This window comes from Pelobates fuscus, chromosome 5 (genome assembly GCF_036172605.1).
Source record: "Pelobates fuscus isolate aPelFus1 chromosome 5, aPelFus1.pri, whole genome shotgun sequence".
Taxonomy (NCBI): Eukaryota; Metazoa; Chordata; class Amphibia; order Anura; family Pelobatidae; genus Pelobates; species Pelobates fuscus.
Genome location: NC_086321.1, coordinates 260188020 through 260207275, shown reverse-complemented (window position 1 = coordinate 260207275; position 19256 = coordinate 260188020). Strand labels below are relative to the sequence as shown.

Genomic DNA, 19256 nt, shown 5'->3' with positions numbered 1-19256 from the left:
TATTGGAACCAGCCCAGCTTACTGGTGACTCACAGGGAGGTGTGAGGAGCGGCAGGATGCTCAGGACAAATGGCTGTCGGGATTCAGCATGAACTCCACTGTTAATGGGCTGAGCCACCATGTGACAGGCTGCCACTATTTAAATGTAGTCTAATAAAACATTATCCAGTTGTCTAGGATGCTGTTCACAAGATACTATTACTAACTAGTCACACACGGTTGTTAATAATTACACCTGCGCGATAGGTTAAACATAATTTCAGTATACATGTCTTCGTGTACATATTTATATATATTTCCTCAACTCGGTACACATTTTTTTCTCCTATCATACCATGTATTTTAGGTGCCTATATCAATTGTTAGCAATTTTGCCAATGAAACCTAAGACAGAGGTGTTCTTCCAGCAATCTTTTACGTTTACACGTTGTTCTCAGGGGTTTGTCTCATTGCATCGGAGCCACGTTAGGTCCTCAATACGGTACATTCTTACAAAGATCTTCTGTTGTACTGTTTTCCAGCTTTGACAATTACTACTTAAAACAAACTAAGATATAGAGAGTTACTACAACACCTATCAGGTAATTCTTAATTACTCTAAAACTCTTTGTTAAAACATATATCCCTTCTTTACTCACACGTATCTTCGTTTATTTATAGGTATAACATACCCCTCTCTAGTAATAGTACACGCTCACAAGCTCTGTTTAGGGTACGTTCTGTGTGTGTGTGTGCGCGTGTGTGTATAATATATATATATAAAAGATATTTGGTCCTGTTACCTCATGTAGGGGTCCACACTCAGGAACACCGATTCCAGCAATATCTCTGAAAGTGTATGTAGATCATATTAAACAAGATATATTATCTGAAAAATCACAATACTGATCAAAGGAAGAAAATATGCACAAAGATAAAATAAATAAATAAAACATTAAAAGAACACTCCAATCAACATAACCAATACAGCTCACTGTAGAGTTGGACGTTTCTAAGCAGTGCATTGCAGGGCTTAGCTCATTGACTTAGAACAATTTGGTGTCTAGGCGTAAAAGTGCTGCAGATTAACTGAACATGCACCCTAACTTTGAACATCAGTGGTGTAGATATACTGCATATGTATATCTGTATATGTATGATATACTGCATATGCATATGTGCCTGACTGTGTGTTTGCCTGTGAGTGTGTGTGTATGTTAGTTAGTGTGTGTGTTTGCCTGTGAGTGTGTGTGTATGTTAGGGAGTGTGTGTGTCTGCTAGTTTGTGTCTGCTAGTGAGTGAGTGAGTGTGTGTCTGTTAGTGTGTGTTTGTTAGTGAGTGTGTTTGTCTGTTACTGAGTGTGAGTGTGTTTATGTTAGCGAGTGTGTGTTTCTGTTAGCTAGTGTATGCGTATCTGTCCGTGAATGTGTGTGTGTGTGTATTTAGAATGCGGGGCGGGGGGAAAGGTTGGGTGGGGGTGGCGCGGGGGGGGGGGGGGGGGGCGCCTGAGTTTTGTCCTGCCTAAGGCAGCACAAAACCAGGATACACCACTGCTCACATGCCAGTACCTGCTGAATGTCTCAATGTTTGCACTGCCTGAATTTCAGTCTTGGGTTCCAACACACTGTGCCATCGCAAGCCTCTCAACAGTCCTGGTTTTGGCAGGACAATGACTGCTTTAGTTGAGGGACACCAGGGAGCTGTCCTCAGGCAGCACAGGACAAGCACATCATTAGATGCACTTGCGCTGTGCAGCATGTACTAGGACCATGCAGGAAGTCGGCCCTGTCCCTATTCCACAGGCCTGATTGTTGGGAGCTATGCCAATTACTGGTGTCCTGATTTCTCCACCCATAGAGAGGGTCATATATACATCCCGTACACGTTCACTGATTTTAGGTCAACATGTATTATTTGTATAAGATGGAAACTTTAAAGAAGAACCAGCAGTACCAGGATTTTAAAAATTGTATATCTGCTTGTCCCCTATATTTAATATTATGTTTACTTTTCCCATATTTTTAAACAATTATGTATTTGTAAGGAGTGAAAATTAAAATTAAATGTAGAAATCATTACCTATTTAAATTGCAACATTTGAGAAGAGAAAAGAAGCAATGTTTTATTTGAAATGTCTGCCCTATTATTCAATGCTTTACTATGGGGATTCCGGTGACGCTGGAAGTCCTCATGCATGGCGTGAGGAACGTCCAGCATCGTTTAGACAACCAAAAGTCATCTAAGCACCCAGAAGTCCCTCTAGTGGCTGTCTGGTAGAGGAGTTTACCCTGGCAGGTAATTATTGCAGTTTATAAAAACTGCAATAATTACCACTGTGGGTTAAGTGACATGGGATATTGCACTCAGACCACTTCAATGAGCTGCAGTGGTATTGGTGCCTACAGTGTCCCTTTAAGATAAATTTAAAATAAAACAAGGGATCAAGAAAAAAAATATATAGTTGGACCCAAAAACCCACACTGTATTAAAGACAAACTGCCCCAATACTGGGGTCCTGTCCTGCCGTCCAACAGTGTCCCACATCTGGGAACACCAGGGAACTGTGCCCGGACAGAACAGCGTGAGTGCATCATTAGCACAGAGTAATTGAGCAGTGAGCTCTGCTTGGTCCTGAAGGACAGCCTTAAAACTGGTCAGTGGGATTTTCCAGGCAAACCTGCCCATTATGGGCTTCACCAGTGATGTGGGTTTGAGGGGACCATCTTTCATAGATAACCCTAAACTTTCTGTAAAGTATAGTGCAGAAAGTAATTTAAAACAAAAAATATTTACAGAAAAAGATCTACATTTTAATTCCATTGTACCTCCATCTTTAAGGGATGGAAGCTCTCGCTCTTCCAGTTTAAAATCTTCAGGTTTAGGGGCACCTTCAAAATGCCTCACCATTGTCCAGGACTTTGATTTAACCATCTTTATACAGCTGTAAAATAAAGAGAATATGGTTACAATTTATAAAAGCAAAGCTTTCATTCAAATGTTTTACTCAGGAAAAAAGAATCATAATCTTAGAGGTCATGGAACTAAGTTGCACATGCAGATGCCTATTAGCGGTATTTGAAGAGTTGAGCAACATTTTTTACTGATTCTTTTAAAACCCATATAAAATCATACATACAAAGTATCCCTATTTAGGGATGACGGTCCCTATTTTTGGCCCAAATTCCTCTATCCCTCTTTTCTAGGAGCTCTATATTGCTGGTGTGCTTTAGTGCATAAAAGAGCTCCAGAGATATAAAACTCACAGTAATGTGTCTTTAGCCCCTTAAGGACACATGACATGTATGACATGTCATGATTCCCTTTTATTCCAGAAGTTTGGTCCTTAAGGGGTTAAACTACAATAAATGAGTTTAGAAATCAGGCTGTGTAAATCAGATGTATTGTTCTGAAACACATTTTAGTCACATAAATTGTTATTAGTAAGTAAAAATTAAAGATTCCCAAATCGTTTTTTTTTTTTTTCAAAAGTTTATCACAATAGACAGTACAAGACTTACATTTAAAAAAAAAATATATAGAAAAAAAAAAACAGAAAAAAAAAAACACATTTTAGTGTAGGACCCACCAATAATGGGGTACTTTGAAAGTAGTGGTGGGCTTAACAACATATGGCCATATGGTGGAACCAAATCCCCATATTTATACTTAGTTAGGCATTTTAGTAGCCTTCTTTGTTTCTTGTATTTTTTTGTAGTCTGAGTGCGCCGCAACTATTTATTCTCTCATTCATGAAGTTTTGGTCACAGCGGCAGCACCTTTCATACAAAATTCAGGTCTCGGGAGTGCCCCCTATCTTTTCTGTTTATATTATATTTGGAATCCAGACCAGATTCCTTAGGGGTTAAGCACCCCGCCCAGGCCACCCCCCCCAGCTTCAGAGTCTCCTTTAGAGGTGGCCACAGGTGTGTATATTAAGGAGGAGTTTATCAATAGTCAAGTCACTTTTATTATTTTTTCCAGCTAGCACAGTCATCTGCATTAGTGAGTATACTCCTTTTTAGCACCAACACATTAATTATTTAGTTTTAACACTGTTTCTAATTGCTTTCATCACTTATGTTTGTATACTCAATATGCTCTTACTAGTATTTAACACTTTTTTATTTTTAACACTATTACTATTTATTTGCCCCCCACATGTTAGTGTAGGACCCACCATTAATGGGGTACTTTGAAAGTAGTGGTGGGCTTAACAACATATGGCCATACAGAAGTGGTCAACGACATATTTAAGGTGCTTTGTCATTTGTTCAATTGCGCTAGGTTGATTTTGAATGTGCTGTGGTAGTCGATACTCAGAGGACCTAAGCGCATCCGCCATCTTGCTGGAGTGTGTTGCGGGTATTAACAGTTGCTGGAAGTCTGCAAAGGTATGTGGAGCTGGTTAGTGGGGACCGGGATAACCCCTACCAGTCCAAAGGGGGGAGGAGTAGCGAAATACAGGTGTCACTCCGCCAGCCAGAGAACCGGGAAAGCAGCCGTCTCTCCTCGGCTACCACTCGTATAGGCCGCAGGCCACGATTTGGACAACTCAGTGGTGGGGAACCTTAACTTGGGTATCCCTGGGTGCAGTGTTGTCCCCTGGTCAATAAAAAATGCTAATTGTAGCCAGTAATACAGAGTGGCCAGGCAATAAATCCCGAATCTTGGCCCCAGACGCAGGAGCTCTTGCAAGGCACGTCTGGGCCGCTCAAAAGTCAAGCTCCACCCCCTGTATTTAAATTGTTAATGAAATATTTAAAAAAAGACAAAACTTTATTGCTTCCAAGACAATCTCAATTTATTGTATTCTCAATTATGTTTATATCTTAAATAGAGGAACTTTTACTAACTACAGGTGATGCTTGAAAAATTTGAATATCGTGCAAAAGTTCATTTATTTTTCAGTAATGCAATGTAAAAGAGGAAACTAATATATGAGATAGACGCATTATATGCAAAGCAAGATAGTTCAAGCCGTGATTTGTCATAAGTGCGATGATTATGGCTTACAGCTCATGAAAACCCCAAATCCACAATCTCAGTAAATTCGAATATTACATGCAATCAATAAAACAAGGAGTATACATAGAACAATATCGGACCTCTGAAAAGTATAAGCATGCATATGGACTCAGCACTTGGTTTGGGCCCCCTTTGCAGCAATTACTGCCTCAATGCGGCGTGGCATGGAAGCTATAAGCTTCTGCTGGCCAGTCGAACACAGTAATCCCATGGTCATTGAACCAGGCTTTGGTGCTTTTGGCAGTGTGGGCAGGTGCCAAGTCCTGCTGGAAAATGAAGACAGCATCCCCATAAAGCTTGTCTGCGGAAGGAAGCATGAAGTGCTCCAAAATCTCCTGGTAGACGGCTGCGTTGACCCTGGACTTAATGAAGCACAGTGGACCAACACCAGCAGATGACATGGCTCCTCAAATCAACACAGACTGTGGAACCTTCACACTGGACTTCAAGCATCTTGCAGTGTGTGCCTCTCCATTCTTCCTCCAGACTCTGGGTTCTTGGTTTCCAAATGAGATGCAAAAGTTGCTCTCATCAGAAAAGAGGACTTTGGACCACTGAGCAACAGATCAGGTCTGTTTTTCTTTAGCCCAGGTAAGATGCTTCTGACGTTGTTTGTTGTTCAGGAGCAGCTTGACAAGAGAAATACGACATCTGAAGCCCATGTCCAGGATCCATCTGTGTGTGGTGCGGCCATCCCTGTTGCTTGTGCACCTTTTTCTTCCACACTTTTCCCTTCCACATAACTTTCTATTAATGTGCTTTGATACAGCACTTTGGGAACATCCAACTTCCTTTGCAATGACCTTTTGAGGCTTTCCCTCCTTTTGGAGGATGTCAATGATGGTTTTCTGCACAACTGTCAGGTCAGCTGTCTTTCCCATGATTCCAACTGAACCGGACTGAGAGACCATTTAAAGGCTCAGAAACCCTTTGCAGGTGTTATGGCTTACTTATCTGATTAGAGTGGGACACTGTGAGCCTAGAATATTGCACCTTTTCACAATATGCTAATTTACTAAGATTGTGGATTAGGGGTTTTCATGAGCTGTAAGCCATAATCATCGCACTTATGACAAATCATGGATTGAACTATCTTGCTTTGCATGTAATGCATCTATCTCATATATTAGTTTCCCCTTTTACGCTGCATTACTGAAATAAATGAACTTTTGCAAGATTCTCTAATTTTTTGAGTATCACATTTATATAATATTATAGCTAAGAGAGGTTAGCCCTGCTAAATACTATGCTTTAAGACATTATAGTGATAAATAGGTCATATAGTTTTAAATGTTGAAGTCTAGAAACCGGATTTGAAGGTTCCATGTCCAGATTCTAAAAATGTACGTTCTGCATTTCAGCCAATCAGCCCAGCTGAAATCTGTACCAAATTCAGGCTCATTCAGAGCCTTATACACATAAAAAAAATTAAGCACTGCGCTTAAACTCGGAATACTCCTGGGCAGCAGCAATGACTTTGGTAAACATCAGCCCCAATATGTACAATAAAAACCAAAGGAAAAAAAAATGTTACTAGAGCACTATCCCCAATCCCTATCCACAATTTAATTACAGAAGGGATTTTTAGTATCACTCCAATGGCCATTTAAGGGTAAGCTTACCTGCCACATCAAGACAAAACCTCTTCTTAGGTGAGTCCTACACCAGCAATTCACCTTGCTGTCCTCAGCTATAATGTAAAATCTCTAATGAGACAGAGAGGGGTATTTTTATAAACACCTTCATACTTATTACAGGAACACTATAGGCACCCAGACCACTTCAGCTCATTGAAATGGTCTGGGTGCAGTGCCTCTGTCAGTTTAAACCTGCAATTGTAATTATTGCAGCTGTCAACCAGACTATAGTGTGATGGGATTCCAGCATGGTCAAAATTTAGTAGGCCGAAATCTCCATGTGGCATATACAAGTACAGGTGTTTGCTGTATCAGTTAGTTACATGTAGCTAAGATACTGTCATCAATGTACTGAGCATGTGCATCAACTGTAGTCATATTCCTTTGTCCTTAAAAGGAGTCATACGGTCTGCCCATATTAGGTGATCCTGAATATCCTGTTCACTGATTGGTCTAAGGGTATGTGTGAGTGGAGCTATGAATGGGAGGAGTTATTGTTAATAAATAGCCTGTGCAAACTATGCTCTGGGCTCATACCTTTTGAACACAAGTTCAGTGTGAGACCCGATCGGTGTGTAAATAAAAGACCTGTTACTTCCTGAAGACTTGTGTCCATATCTCTATGTGTGGCTTCTGCGGTTTGTTCCTCTTATTCCTCCGGTAACAATAGTGAACTGTTTTCCTGTCACTATAGTTTCCCTTAAAATCAGTCTCTTTCTCCCTTAGTTAAAAAAATGCAAAACAAAAAAAAGGGAAAAAATGGCATCTGCCAGAAGAGGAGGAAAATCAAAAATATGAAAAACTTACAGTACCTCTCTGGATGCGTTTCACGCCTGTACTGATGCTTTATCAACAAACGTTTTATCAACAAATATTTTTGGTTTTTCTCCCCTTCTGTCAGATGCAGCTTTTCCCTTTTTTGCCACTTTTAATTGTGGACTCCACTGAGGGAGAAAGAGTCTGCATTAACTGAAATGTGCTTGAACATTTTGGATTTCCTGTTGCGTATGAGGTTAGCGGCGGATGGGGGCCCTATGTGATAAGGGGGGAGGGGGGGGGTTACCTACTGCCTCCGTCTCACTCACTCATGAGAGGCAAGTGGGGCCCCTAAGTGACAAAGGGGGTGAGTAGGGGGGTGCACAAGCAACTTACACCATAAATAGTAGTGAATTAGGGGTAACAACACACGAGAAGGATTTGGGGATTGTTATAGACAACAAATTAGGCAGCAATATGCAATGTCCATCTGCAGTTGCTAAGGCCAGTAAGGTTTTGTCATGTATAAATAGGGGCATACATTCTCTGGATGAAAATATAATTTGGCCTCTTTATAAATCGCTGGTAAGACCACACCTTGAATATGCTGTGCAAGTTTGGGCACCTGTTCTAAAGAAGGATATCATGGCACTAGAAAAGTGCAGAGACGAGCGACAAAATTGATAAGGAAAGGAGCATTATAGTTACGAAAAAAGGTTAAAAAATTAAAATTTCTTTAGTTTGGAAAAACGGGGCCTCAGAGGGGATATGACAACATTATTCGGGCAGGTACATACCATTATCTGGAAATCTATTCATAAACAGGGCTATACATAGGACACAAGGTCACGCACTGAGGCTGGAAGAAAGGAGATTTAATCAAAGGCAAAGAAAAGTTTTTTTACAGTAAGAGCAATAAGGATATGGAATTCTCTGCCTGAAGAGGGGGTTTTATCAGAGTCCATACATGTGTTTAAACAGCAATTGGATAAATACTTGCAAAAACATAACATACAGGGATATCATTTCTAATTAGTGGGGTAATAGCTACTGGATCGAAGGGGATATCGGACTGCCATTTTGGGGTCAAAAGGATTTTTTTCCTAGTCTGCAAAATTGGATGCGCTTAACGAATTGGGTTTTTTCTCCTTCTTTTGGATCAACAGCAAAAACATATGTGAGGAAGGCTGAACTTGATGGACGCAAGTTTATTTTCAGCTATGTAACTATGTACCGTATATACTCGAGTATAAGCCGAGTTTTTCAGCCCATCTTTTGGGCTGAAAAACCCCAACTCGGCTTATACTCGAGTCAAGGTCTGTATTATGGCAATTTGCATTGCCATAATACAGACTGGGGGGAGAGGGGGGCTGGCAAAGCTGTACTTACCTGTTCTGCAGCTCCTGTCAGCTCTCTCCTCCTCTGCGCCGTCCGGTCAGCACCTCGGTCAGCTCCCAGTGTAAATCTCGCGAGAGACTTACAGTGTAAGCTGACAGAAGAGCAGAACGGACGGCGCAGAGGAGGAGAGAGCTGACAGGAGCTGCAGAACAGGTAAGTACAGCTCTGCCAGGCCCCCTCTCCCCCCCACTGAACTGCCACTGGACCACCAGGGAAGGAGCCCCCTCCCTGCCATATATCAAGCAGGGAGGGGGGACGAAATAAAATAAAATAAGAAATAATAATAAAAAAAAATTAATAATAACAAAAAAAAGGGTATAAGGACCACTATGGGAGGGGGGGGGGTATAAGGACCACTATGGGAGGGAGGGGGGTATAAGGACCGCTATGGGAGGGAGGGGGGGGTATAAGGACCACTATGGGAGGGAGGGGGGGGATAAGGACCACTATGGGAGGGAGGGGGGGGGGATAAGGACCACTATGGGAGGGAGGGGGGGGGGATAAGGACCACTATGGGAGGGAGGGGGGGGATAAGGACCACTATGGGAGGGAGGGGGGTATAAGGACCACTATGGGAGGGAGGGGGGGGGATAAGGACCACTATGGGAGGGAGGGGGGTATAAGGACCACTATGGGAGGGAGGGGGGGATAAGGACCACTATGGGAGGGAGGGGGGTATAAGGACCACTATGGGAGGGAGGGGGGTATAAGGACCACTATGGGAGGGAGGGGGGGGTATATGGACCACTATGGGAGGGAGGGGGGGGTATATGGACCACTATGGGAGGGATGGGGGGGATAAGGAACACTATGGGAGGGAGGGGGGGTATATGGACCCCTATGGGAGGGAGGGGGGATAAGGACCACTATGGGAGGGAGGGGGTATAAGGACCACTATGGGAGGGAGGGGGTATAAGGACCACTATGGGAGGGAGGGGGGGGGATAAGGACCACTATGGGAGGGAGGGAGGGGGGGATAAGGACCACTATGGGAGGGAGGGGGGGGATAAGGACCACTATTGGAGGGAGGGGGGTATAAGGACCACTATGGGAGGGGGTGGGATAAGGACCACTATGGGAGGGAGGGGGGTATAAGGACCACTATGGGAGGGAGTGGGGGTATATGGACCACTATGGGAGGGATGGGGGGGGATAAGGAACACTATGGGAGGGAGAAGGGGGATAAGGACCACTATGGGAGGGAGGGGGTGGGATAAGGACCACTAGGGGAGGGGAGGGTAAGGACCACTAGGGGAGGGGTGAGTCAGGACCACTGGGGGGGGGGGGTGAAGGAACACGGGGGTGGGGAGGTAAGGACCACTGAGGGAGGAGGAGGGGAAGTCAGGACATATGGGGGGGGAGGGGGCGGCAAAATGTTTTTTGCCTACGGCGGCAAATATCCTTGCACCGGCCCTGCACACACTGCATTCACACACTGCATTCATGCACACACACACACTGCATTCATGCACACACACATTGCACTCATACACACACTGCACTCATACACACACGCTGCACTCATACACACACACATACGCACACACTGCATTCATTATACACACACTGTAAATAAATATTCAATTAATATATTTTTTTTAGGATCTAATTTTATTTAGAAATTTACCAGTAGCTGCTGCATTTCCCACCCTAGTCTTATACTCGAGTAAATACGTTTTCCCAGTTTTTTGGGATAAATTTAGGGGCCTCGGCTTATATTCGGGTCGGCTTATACTCGAGTATATACGGTAAGTATGAATGCAGCCAGGAATGTGACTTCCATCACTCTTGGACAGCCCAGGACATGTATACTGTAGTAATTTACCAAAAGTCCCTGCAATGTACTAAGATTTAAAGACACGATGCATGATGACTGTGAATTGTGGAATTTAATTTATAGCATGATACCTTAATGTGAATTATATGGTTTCAAAAATAAATTTCCCATTAAAATAATGTAAATAGATACATAGAAATAAACAGGAAAACAACCCAGGTTTCAAACTCGTATTCTGGTTTTGTCTTTTCCCTACACATTACATAGCATACTTACACAGCATTCTCTGTCATTCTTGGAATGCAGAGCACGTAGAACACAGATTACCAAATACAACGCATTACAAAAGGCTGCTGTCAGACACAAACGCCTAGTTTCTGCAATAGTGTATGCAATCATTTCAAAGATTGCAATACAGAATTTGTTAAATTCTTTAAACAGTGACTTGTGCATAAATGCCAATAGGATTAGAAAACATGGCAACCTTGGAATCAATCTCAAATTCCCAAGCGTTTTGTTATTTCTGACCTATTTCAGCATACATTTTGCATATGGTTTTCACCTTACCACAACTTGCCGTTTAGTGAATATGCCCCATAATAGTACAGCTGTTATGACATACACTTAAAAGAAAGAAAGAAAAAAAACTAAAATTAAAATGGCAATAAAATTCATGGGCAGCATGAAGGAGGAGGCTATGTCACCATTGGCTGTCTGTTGTCAGCATGTTGTGTGTGGTGTGTGTGTGAAAGACACCAACCATGCACAGGACTTAGCAGGCTGGAACTCTTGCTTCAGGCTGGCTATTATGACACTCCAATGATGCTGCCGAAGCTGGAGTTAGTTTTTTAAAAACTGCACATACAGACTCCAGGAACCATGACAACTTCAACTAACTAAATTGGTCATGGAGCTTGGGGTAACCTTTAACCCCTTAAGGACCAAACTTCTGGAATAAAAGGGAATCATGACATGTCACACATGTCGTGTGTCCTTAAGGGGTTAAAGATGAACTCTCACTTGCAGAGCGTTTAACAGGTTGAATAAAGCAGCTGTAAATAATTAAACATTTTTCGAATTACTTAGAATCTCTGCCTTTTAACATGTTTAGCACTTTCAGATTGTCTACAATGCAGGTGGTCATACATATATTAAAATACCTGGTTTATGGAGATTACGGTGTAGCAGAAAGTGTGCAGTGCTTGATCCTTTGAATGCACCCTTGCTTCTGTCTGACGACCTTTATACACTTTAAGCTTTTAAACACACTTCCCCTTCAAACATCCACTCCCCTTTCTCTCCCCTGCCTCTTTCGAATGTGCACAAAATAGAAAGAGTAATGAATATAACACTACGAATACAGTGTCCACATGACACAGCAGGATTTCACATATCTATTTCCTAGGCTTTGTTTTATCTACATACAAAGTCCACAATACTACAAATGAGACAGAAATACTGTAGTAATGCATAGGTAGCATTATACACATAAATATAGCATATTTTACACAAAATACCACATTATAACATAGGAAGTATAATTGAGTGCCTTAGGAAAGGTCTATAAAGAATGTTAGTTAGAAGTATCACTAGTGCCAATGAAGAAAATAACTAAGCATGCAAATGTTTTACTGCTTTTTTAAAGTAAAGAACAAGAGCACAGAACAGAGTAAATTGTATCAAATGCACAAGCCACAGGGGGGCCATGGATCTCATGTATAACACACAAGTGTCACAACCCCCTCGAATCCTGGAGGCGGTCCTCTGGGGACTTGGTTGCTGGGTAGGTGGCTCTATCCAGCCCCACTGTCACTGCTTCTCCCATGGACCTCTTTCTGCTGCATGGCACCGGGATCCACTTGGGCGCTGAAGTAAAATTACAGATGACACGTGGATGCTGACGCAGTATGCAAGAGATTATTGGGGAGGGCCTGATGAATAGTCAAGATGGCGCCCAGCCTCCTCCCCTCCTTTATGGTCCTTGGGGGCTCCACCTGCAGTGGCTGGGGGCCAGTCACGTGACATCATCTGCCTATAAAAAGCCAAGCACTGTGCTTGGTCAATGATTGGTTGCTCTCATGCTTGCCCCAGTCTCCTGACATTCTAATCCCAATCCTGGTTCTTGTACTTGTTCCTAATTCCTGGTCATGAACCTGGTTCTTGCTGATGATCCTGGTTCCTTGCTCCTGATCCCCCAGTTAAACTTCTTCTTAATCGCGCTTCTTTTCTGCAATCATTGGCTTCTGGCCCACTGCTTGTGGATTTCCTGGCTTCTGAACTTTGGCTTGAATTTTGACCTCCCTCCTTTGCTGTCTGCCCTGATCAGCGGACCACCTGACACTGCTTCCTGTCTTCTCCTTTCTGTCTACTTTGCTACATCTGTAACTAAAGGTACCCATCTCCCAGATTCCCATACCACTCTGAGGCACCTGCAAAGGTTTTGCCTGCAAAGGGGTTATCATACCACTGCAGCTGAGTTCTTCTCAGTCAAGCTACCCTAACTCAAAGTGAACAGAGGGCTGAATCCACGCCGTTACCTGCATTCTCACTTGCGTCAACTCCTCCTTCTATGACACCTAGCATCATAGAACTTGCAATCCCAATGCCAGACATATTTACTCTTAAAAGGTCTGATCTAAGAACTTTCATCACTTGCTGTGAACTGATGTTCGCCTTGAAACATAGAACCTAACCGAATAAGTATATTAAGGTACGCACTGTAATTACCTTACTATTGGGTCAACTACTTCATGCCAACAGTCCTGAACTGGCTTTATGGGAATTCTTTATTTCTGCTAAGCAAGTCCAATATGATGATCCCTTAAGAGCATCCACTGCATGTACAACTATGCATTCCCTGCGACAAGGTAGAAGACCTGTAGAGGATTACACTATGGAATTCAGGGAGGTGACCCTGAATGGATCACAACAAAAATGGTCTCATAGAACAGCACTGTCTGGGACTATTTAAAGCGTTGAAAGACGAGTTGGCTAGACTAGGCAAACACCTTCTCTGGAAGAACTGATCCAGCTTGTTAGCAAATTAGACAGACATTTTTTTGCGGGAGGAGGTCTAAAAGATTACAAGGAACTGCTCCTCCTCGACACCCTGGCCAAACCATTACTACTTCTCCGGCACAAGCTTTGGAGGAACCTATGCAAATAGGGGTGACCCATGACCCTCTGTCACATGAAGAACATAAAAAACATCCATCACAGGGACTCTGTCTCTACTGTGGAAAAGCGGATCATTTGGTGCGAAACTGCCCTCTCCATCCACCTCCATCTTTGGGTAAGCTGAATATTTTCTCTACCTCCAGGAACCTTGCAGATCCTTCAGTTTCTGCTTACCTCTCCATTTCTCTTTCCCTACAGTGGGGAGCATCCAGAGATTTGCGCCAGAGAGACTCTATCTACTAAGAAAGTGTCTATTCGTGTGTAGGTATTGTGTACCCTAGAGTGAAAGGTATAATCACGCTCAGAGGGGTGAAGTGTCCTCCAGGCATTGTACAGGTCGTACTGGGTTAGGAGTTTAGTGAGAGCCTTGGCGGTTCTTTCCCTAGTGCTACGTGTCCGGCCTGATGTGATGTGTCAAGATCAGTCTGGGTGAAGTTGAAATCCCCACAGAGGAGTAAGTCTCCCTGTTTTTTATTTGTCAGGTTTGATGAGCCTGGAATGAAGATAGGACTTGGAGCTATCGTTGGGGAAATAGGCTGTTGCCAACGTATGTTGTGTGTTATTAATCAGTCCTACCAGGATGATATACCGCCCGTTAGGGTCTATGTGTTGTTGGTGGAGCTGGAAAGCTACATCTCTGTGGAGGAAAATGGAGACCCCCTCGGGATTTGCTGTCCGACATCGAGTGGTATTGTATGGGGTAATGTTTAGTGAATAGGGCTGGTATGTGTCCTTTCTTAAAATGGGTTTCTTGGATGCAAGCGATATCTATTCAGTTTTTCTTAAGATCTCTGAGTAAAAGCCTTCGCTTACTAGGGGTATTCAACCCATTAACATTGTAAGTGATGATTTTCATATTTTAGAGTAAAAGTTAAGGAGGGTTCGTTAAGGTTTGCCTTTGTATTCGTAACCCATGTCAGGGTTAAGAGATGTTCTTGTGTGGGAGGGCCTAGGACTTTCTGCCGCTGCGATTTTCTTTGGGTGGACAGTGTCTGCCAAGCATTCAGGAACGTAGTGACCCTGTCCCCGCATGGGGTAGAGATTTGTATTATATCTGCCATCAGAGGGGTTTGGTAGTCGTTGGTACTTCTGCACTTAGTGGGGGGAAGGAACAGGGCGGGGGGAGAGGGGGACTGGGGTACAGGAAGGGGAAGAACTTGGGGGTAAAATACCCAACTAGGTTCACCCGTAGTGAACCAAAGAGCGCCAAGAGGGACTTGGCCGCCGATACCAGGGGGCGTGGAGGTGAGCATCGGCTCAAAATTGAGAGCTCACCTTGGAGCTGAGGAGCAAATGGAAGGCTATTAGACAGTCACATTCGTACCGGGTAATAGGCACCTTCAAAGTTTGTACATGGTTAGAAAAAAAGAAAAAAAACAAAAAACAAAAAGAAACTCTTAATTATTATAATTATTTTTTTTTCTTTTTCCTTCTCCCTTTCTTTTTTTTTCTTTTCTTTTTCTTTTTTTTTTCTTTCCCTTTTTTCTTTCTCTTATTTTGTCTCAGTAATGGGCGTACGTTGCCAATTGTTAGTACCGCAACCTGGCTTCCGACCGGTCAGGGGGAGTTATGGCCTAACTCTTTGAGTGTGTTTCGTTCACTCGGTCTCCTGGTCTAACATAGCAGGGGATAAGAAAATCTTAATTAAACAGAACTTGCAATAAAGAAAGCCTAAATAGGGCACTCTTTACAGGAAGTGTTTATGGAAGGCTGTGCAAGTCACATGCAGGGAGGTGTGACTAGGGTTCATAAACAAAGAGATTTAACTCCTAAATGACAGAGGATTAAGCAGTGAGGCTGCAGGGGCATGTTCTATACACCAAAACTGCTTCATTAAGCTAAAGTTGTTCATGTGACTATAGTGTCCCTTTAATTTCGGCTGCTATACAATTAGAACTGATGTTTTCCTGAACACCATAGTGTTGCGGTTAACTAAGCAGTCCGTCAGGGAACAGTCGGTAGCCCGGGACTCGGCCAGGTATCATTAATCCCATGGGAGTTATCCCTGGGGATATAGGTGTGAGTGGCAATAAGCTCACAGTACGTAGCCCTCAGTGTCTGAGCCCAGGGTTGGGTAAGGGCCTTAAGTCTGAGAGAGGCATCGGGATCATAATAAAACATGTCTAAATAGTAAACAGGGGACCTATTTTTAACCATTAGGAGAAATTTAGGTACATATTTCGAAGCTGTAACTCAAGAACAGATAGAGTATCAACACATTTGTGATGGTTATATACTTGCTGCGGTCATGCCGCTTCAGGTAACTGTCCACTCCGGCACCATTTGTGGGACGGTATGGGAGGATTCTGCCACTGTCGCAGGCAGCCCCAGGCCCCAGGCCTTTAGCTTTTCCATGCCTATCGAAAGAGATGAGATTCCATGCAGTGCGTCCTTGTAATGGACAAGGAGCTTTGCGGGGAATCCCCAACGATATACTACTCCTTGTGCCCGTAATGCGGTTGTGATCGGTGACATGCTCTTCCTGAATTGGAGAGTTGCGGCTGACAGATCTGTGAAGGGTTCCGTCATTTCCATCCCTCTGCATGACCGCACCAGCCTCTCCTTAGCATCGTAAAAGTGCACTCGGACAATAACGTCCCTGGCTGCCGTGCTGGGTAGGTGTGGAGGGCGTCTGAGTCAGTGAGCCCTGTCAATGAGGAGCTGGTCCGGGTGGATCTCAGGCATGAGGGCTTGGAAGAAATCTAGCAGGTAGGTATTAAAACCAGTTGGGAGGACCGCCTCAGGGATCCCCCTTATCCGCTTGGAAGAAATCCAGCAGGTAGGTATTAAGAGCAGTTGGGAGGACCGCCTCAGGGATCCCCCTTATCCGCAGATTATTCCTTCGAGCCCGATCCTCCATATCCGCCATTTTCAGCTTAAGCTCTTGTAGTTTGTCCCCAAGGTTTTCCACGTGGGAGGTACGCTGGCCCACATCATGGAGCTCCTTGCGGAGGTCCGTGGAAAGCGTAGTTATTTTTTTCTTTAGGCTTGCCTGTATGCTTTCTGTAAATTCCGCCATCATTAGGCGCATAGTCGTCGCGGTCAGCGGTCTCTCTTCCGACATCGAGTTGGGGGAGGCAGGGGGGGAGATCGAGTCCTATCCTGTACACAGCGCTCCGCCATCTTTGGCCGGGCTGTGGCTCTCCCGCGCTCTGGGTGCCGATGTTTTGTTGAGAAAAAAGGACGCCCTGTCTGCCTTAGCAGTTTTTGATTTTTGCCTGTGACATGTTGAGGTAGTACCTTGCTTATGGGGTTTCAAAACGCTTGTGGACCGATTGTTTTTTGCTCCTATGTTACTCCAGGTTCAGGAGCCTCACAGACTTGCATCCATGCGGTTCGGATGCCAGGCCACGCCCCCTAGTTATATATTTTTTATGTGTTTTTACTGTCTTGTGTACAATGTCGGTTTGCCTCTATCCCTGGAGATAATTCCCAATTATCTCCAGGATAGAGAGGAGGGATTTACTTGTGTAGTGGGGGGAAGGAACAGGGCGGGGGGAGAGGGGGACTGGGGTACAGGAAGGGGAAGAACTTGGGGGTAAAATACCCAACTAGGTTCACCCGTAGTGAACCAAAGAGCGCCAAGAGGGACTTGGCCGCCGATACCAGGGGGCGTGGAGGTGAGTGGCAATAAGCTCACAGTACGTAGCCCTCAGTGTCTGAGCCCAGGGTTGGGTAAGGGCCTTAAGTCTGAGAGAGGCATCGGGATCATAATAAAACATGTCTAAATAGTAAACAGGGGACCTATTTTTAACCATTAGGAGAAATTTAGGTACATATTTCGAAGCTGTAACTCAAGAACAGATAGAGTATCAACACATTTGTGATGGTTATATACTTGCTGCGGTCATGCCGCTTCAGGTAACTGTCCACTCCGGCACCATTTGTGGGACGGTATGGGAGGATTCTGCCACTGTCGCAGGCAGCCCCAGGCCCCAGGCCTTTAGCTTTTCCATGCCTATCGAAAGAGATGAGATTCCATGCAGTGCGTCCTTGTAATGGACAAGGAGCTTTGCGGGGAATCCCCAACGATATACTACTCCTTGTGCCCGTAATGCGGTTGTGATCGGTGACATGCTCTTCCTGAATTGGAGAGTTGCGGCTGACAGATCTGTGAAGGGTTCCGTCATTTCCATCCCTCTGCATGACCGCACCAGCCTCTCCTTAGCATCGTAAAAGTGCACTCGGACAATAACGTCCCTGGCTGCCGTGCTGGGTAGGTGTGGAGGGCGTCTGAGTCAGTGAGCCCTGTCAATGAGGAGCTGGTCCGGGTGGATCTCAGGCATGAGGGCTTGGAAGAAATCTAGCAGGTAGGTATTAAAACCAGTTGGGAGGACCGCCTCAGGGATCCCCCTTATCCGCTTGGAAGAAATCCAGCAGGTAGGTATTAAGAGCAGTTGGGAGGACCGCCTCAGGGATCCCCCTTATCCGCAGATTATTCCTTCGAGCCCGATCCTCCATATCCGCCATTTTCAGCTTAAGCTCTTGTAGTTTGTCCCCAAGGTTTTCCACGTGGGAGGTACGCTGGCCCACATCATGGAGCTCCTTGCGGAGGTCCGTGGAAAGCGTAGTTATTTTTTTCTTTAGGCTTGCCTGTATGCTTTCTGTAAATTCCGCCATCATTAGGCGCATAGTCGTCGCGGTCAGCGGTCTCTCTTCCGACATCGAGTTGGGGGAGGCAGGGGGGGAGATCGAGTCCTATCCTGTACACAGCGCTCCGCCATCTTTGGCCGGGCTGTGGCTCTCCCGCGCTCTGGGTGCCGATGTTTTGTTGAGAAAAAAGGACGCCCTGTCTGCCTTAGCAGTTTTTGATTTTTGCCTGTGACATGTTGAGGTAGTACCTTGCTTATGGGGTTTCAAAACGCTTGTGGACCGATTGTTTTTTGCTCCTATGTTACTCCAGGTTCAGGAGCCTCACAGACTTGCATCCATGCGGTTCGGATGCCAGGCCACGCCCCCTAGTTATATATTTTTTATGTGTTTTTACTGTCTTGTGTACAATGTCGGTTTGCCTCTATCCCTGGAGATAATTCCCAATTATCTCCAGGATAGAGAGGAGGGATTTACTTGTGTAAAGGGGAGTGTTTAAACCTGGGCCACTGCGATTGGCAACTGTACAATATATGTCCCAGTCTTCCATCTGGTCCCCTAGGGGAGTGTCCACCAGGTGGGAGACCTGCATAAATACCGGGCAGGTAGCCCTCATTAAACAGATTCCTGTTTTACCCTCAAGACGGAGCTTGGTCTCATGTTTGGGGGGATTGCTACTTGGAAGGATTTATTTAGCCTGTTTTAGCTGTGGAAGGAGTTTGGCTGATTTTGTGTTCGTGGATTTACCGCATTCCCTTGCACTCCGTTCGGGAGTTTGGCGGTCTGCTGTATAGAGCCTGTGTCTCTGGAAAGGGGGAATATCGGCTAAACGGCGGTTTCATTCATTTAAGCTGTGAGTATCTTAACATATATATATATGTATATATATATATATATTTTTGTTAATTTTATTCATT

The 19256-nt window shown here is 44.3% G+C and overlaps 1 protein-coding gene across 1 annotated transcript in view; it reads right to left on the bottom strand.

The window, feature by feature from the left end:
* LOC134611399 (prostaglandin reductase 1-like) overlaps positions 1-11857 on the bottom strand; it is a 34591-nt gene extending 22734 nt beyond the window's left edge. The window contains exons 1-3 of the mRNA XM_063455263.1: positions 11733-11857; positions 2805-2920; positions 783-828 (exon numbers count right to left, since the gene is read on the bottom strand). Of these exons, the coding sequence (XP_063311333.1) occupies positions 783-828; positions 2805-2910 (152 nt within the window). The 5' untranslated portion in view covers positions 2911-2920; positions 11733-11857. The remainder of the gene's footprint in view (positions 1-782; positions 829-2804; positions 2921-11732) is intronic.
* Positions 11858-19256: the final 7399 nt, after the last annotated feature.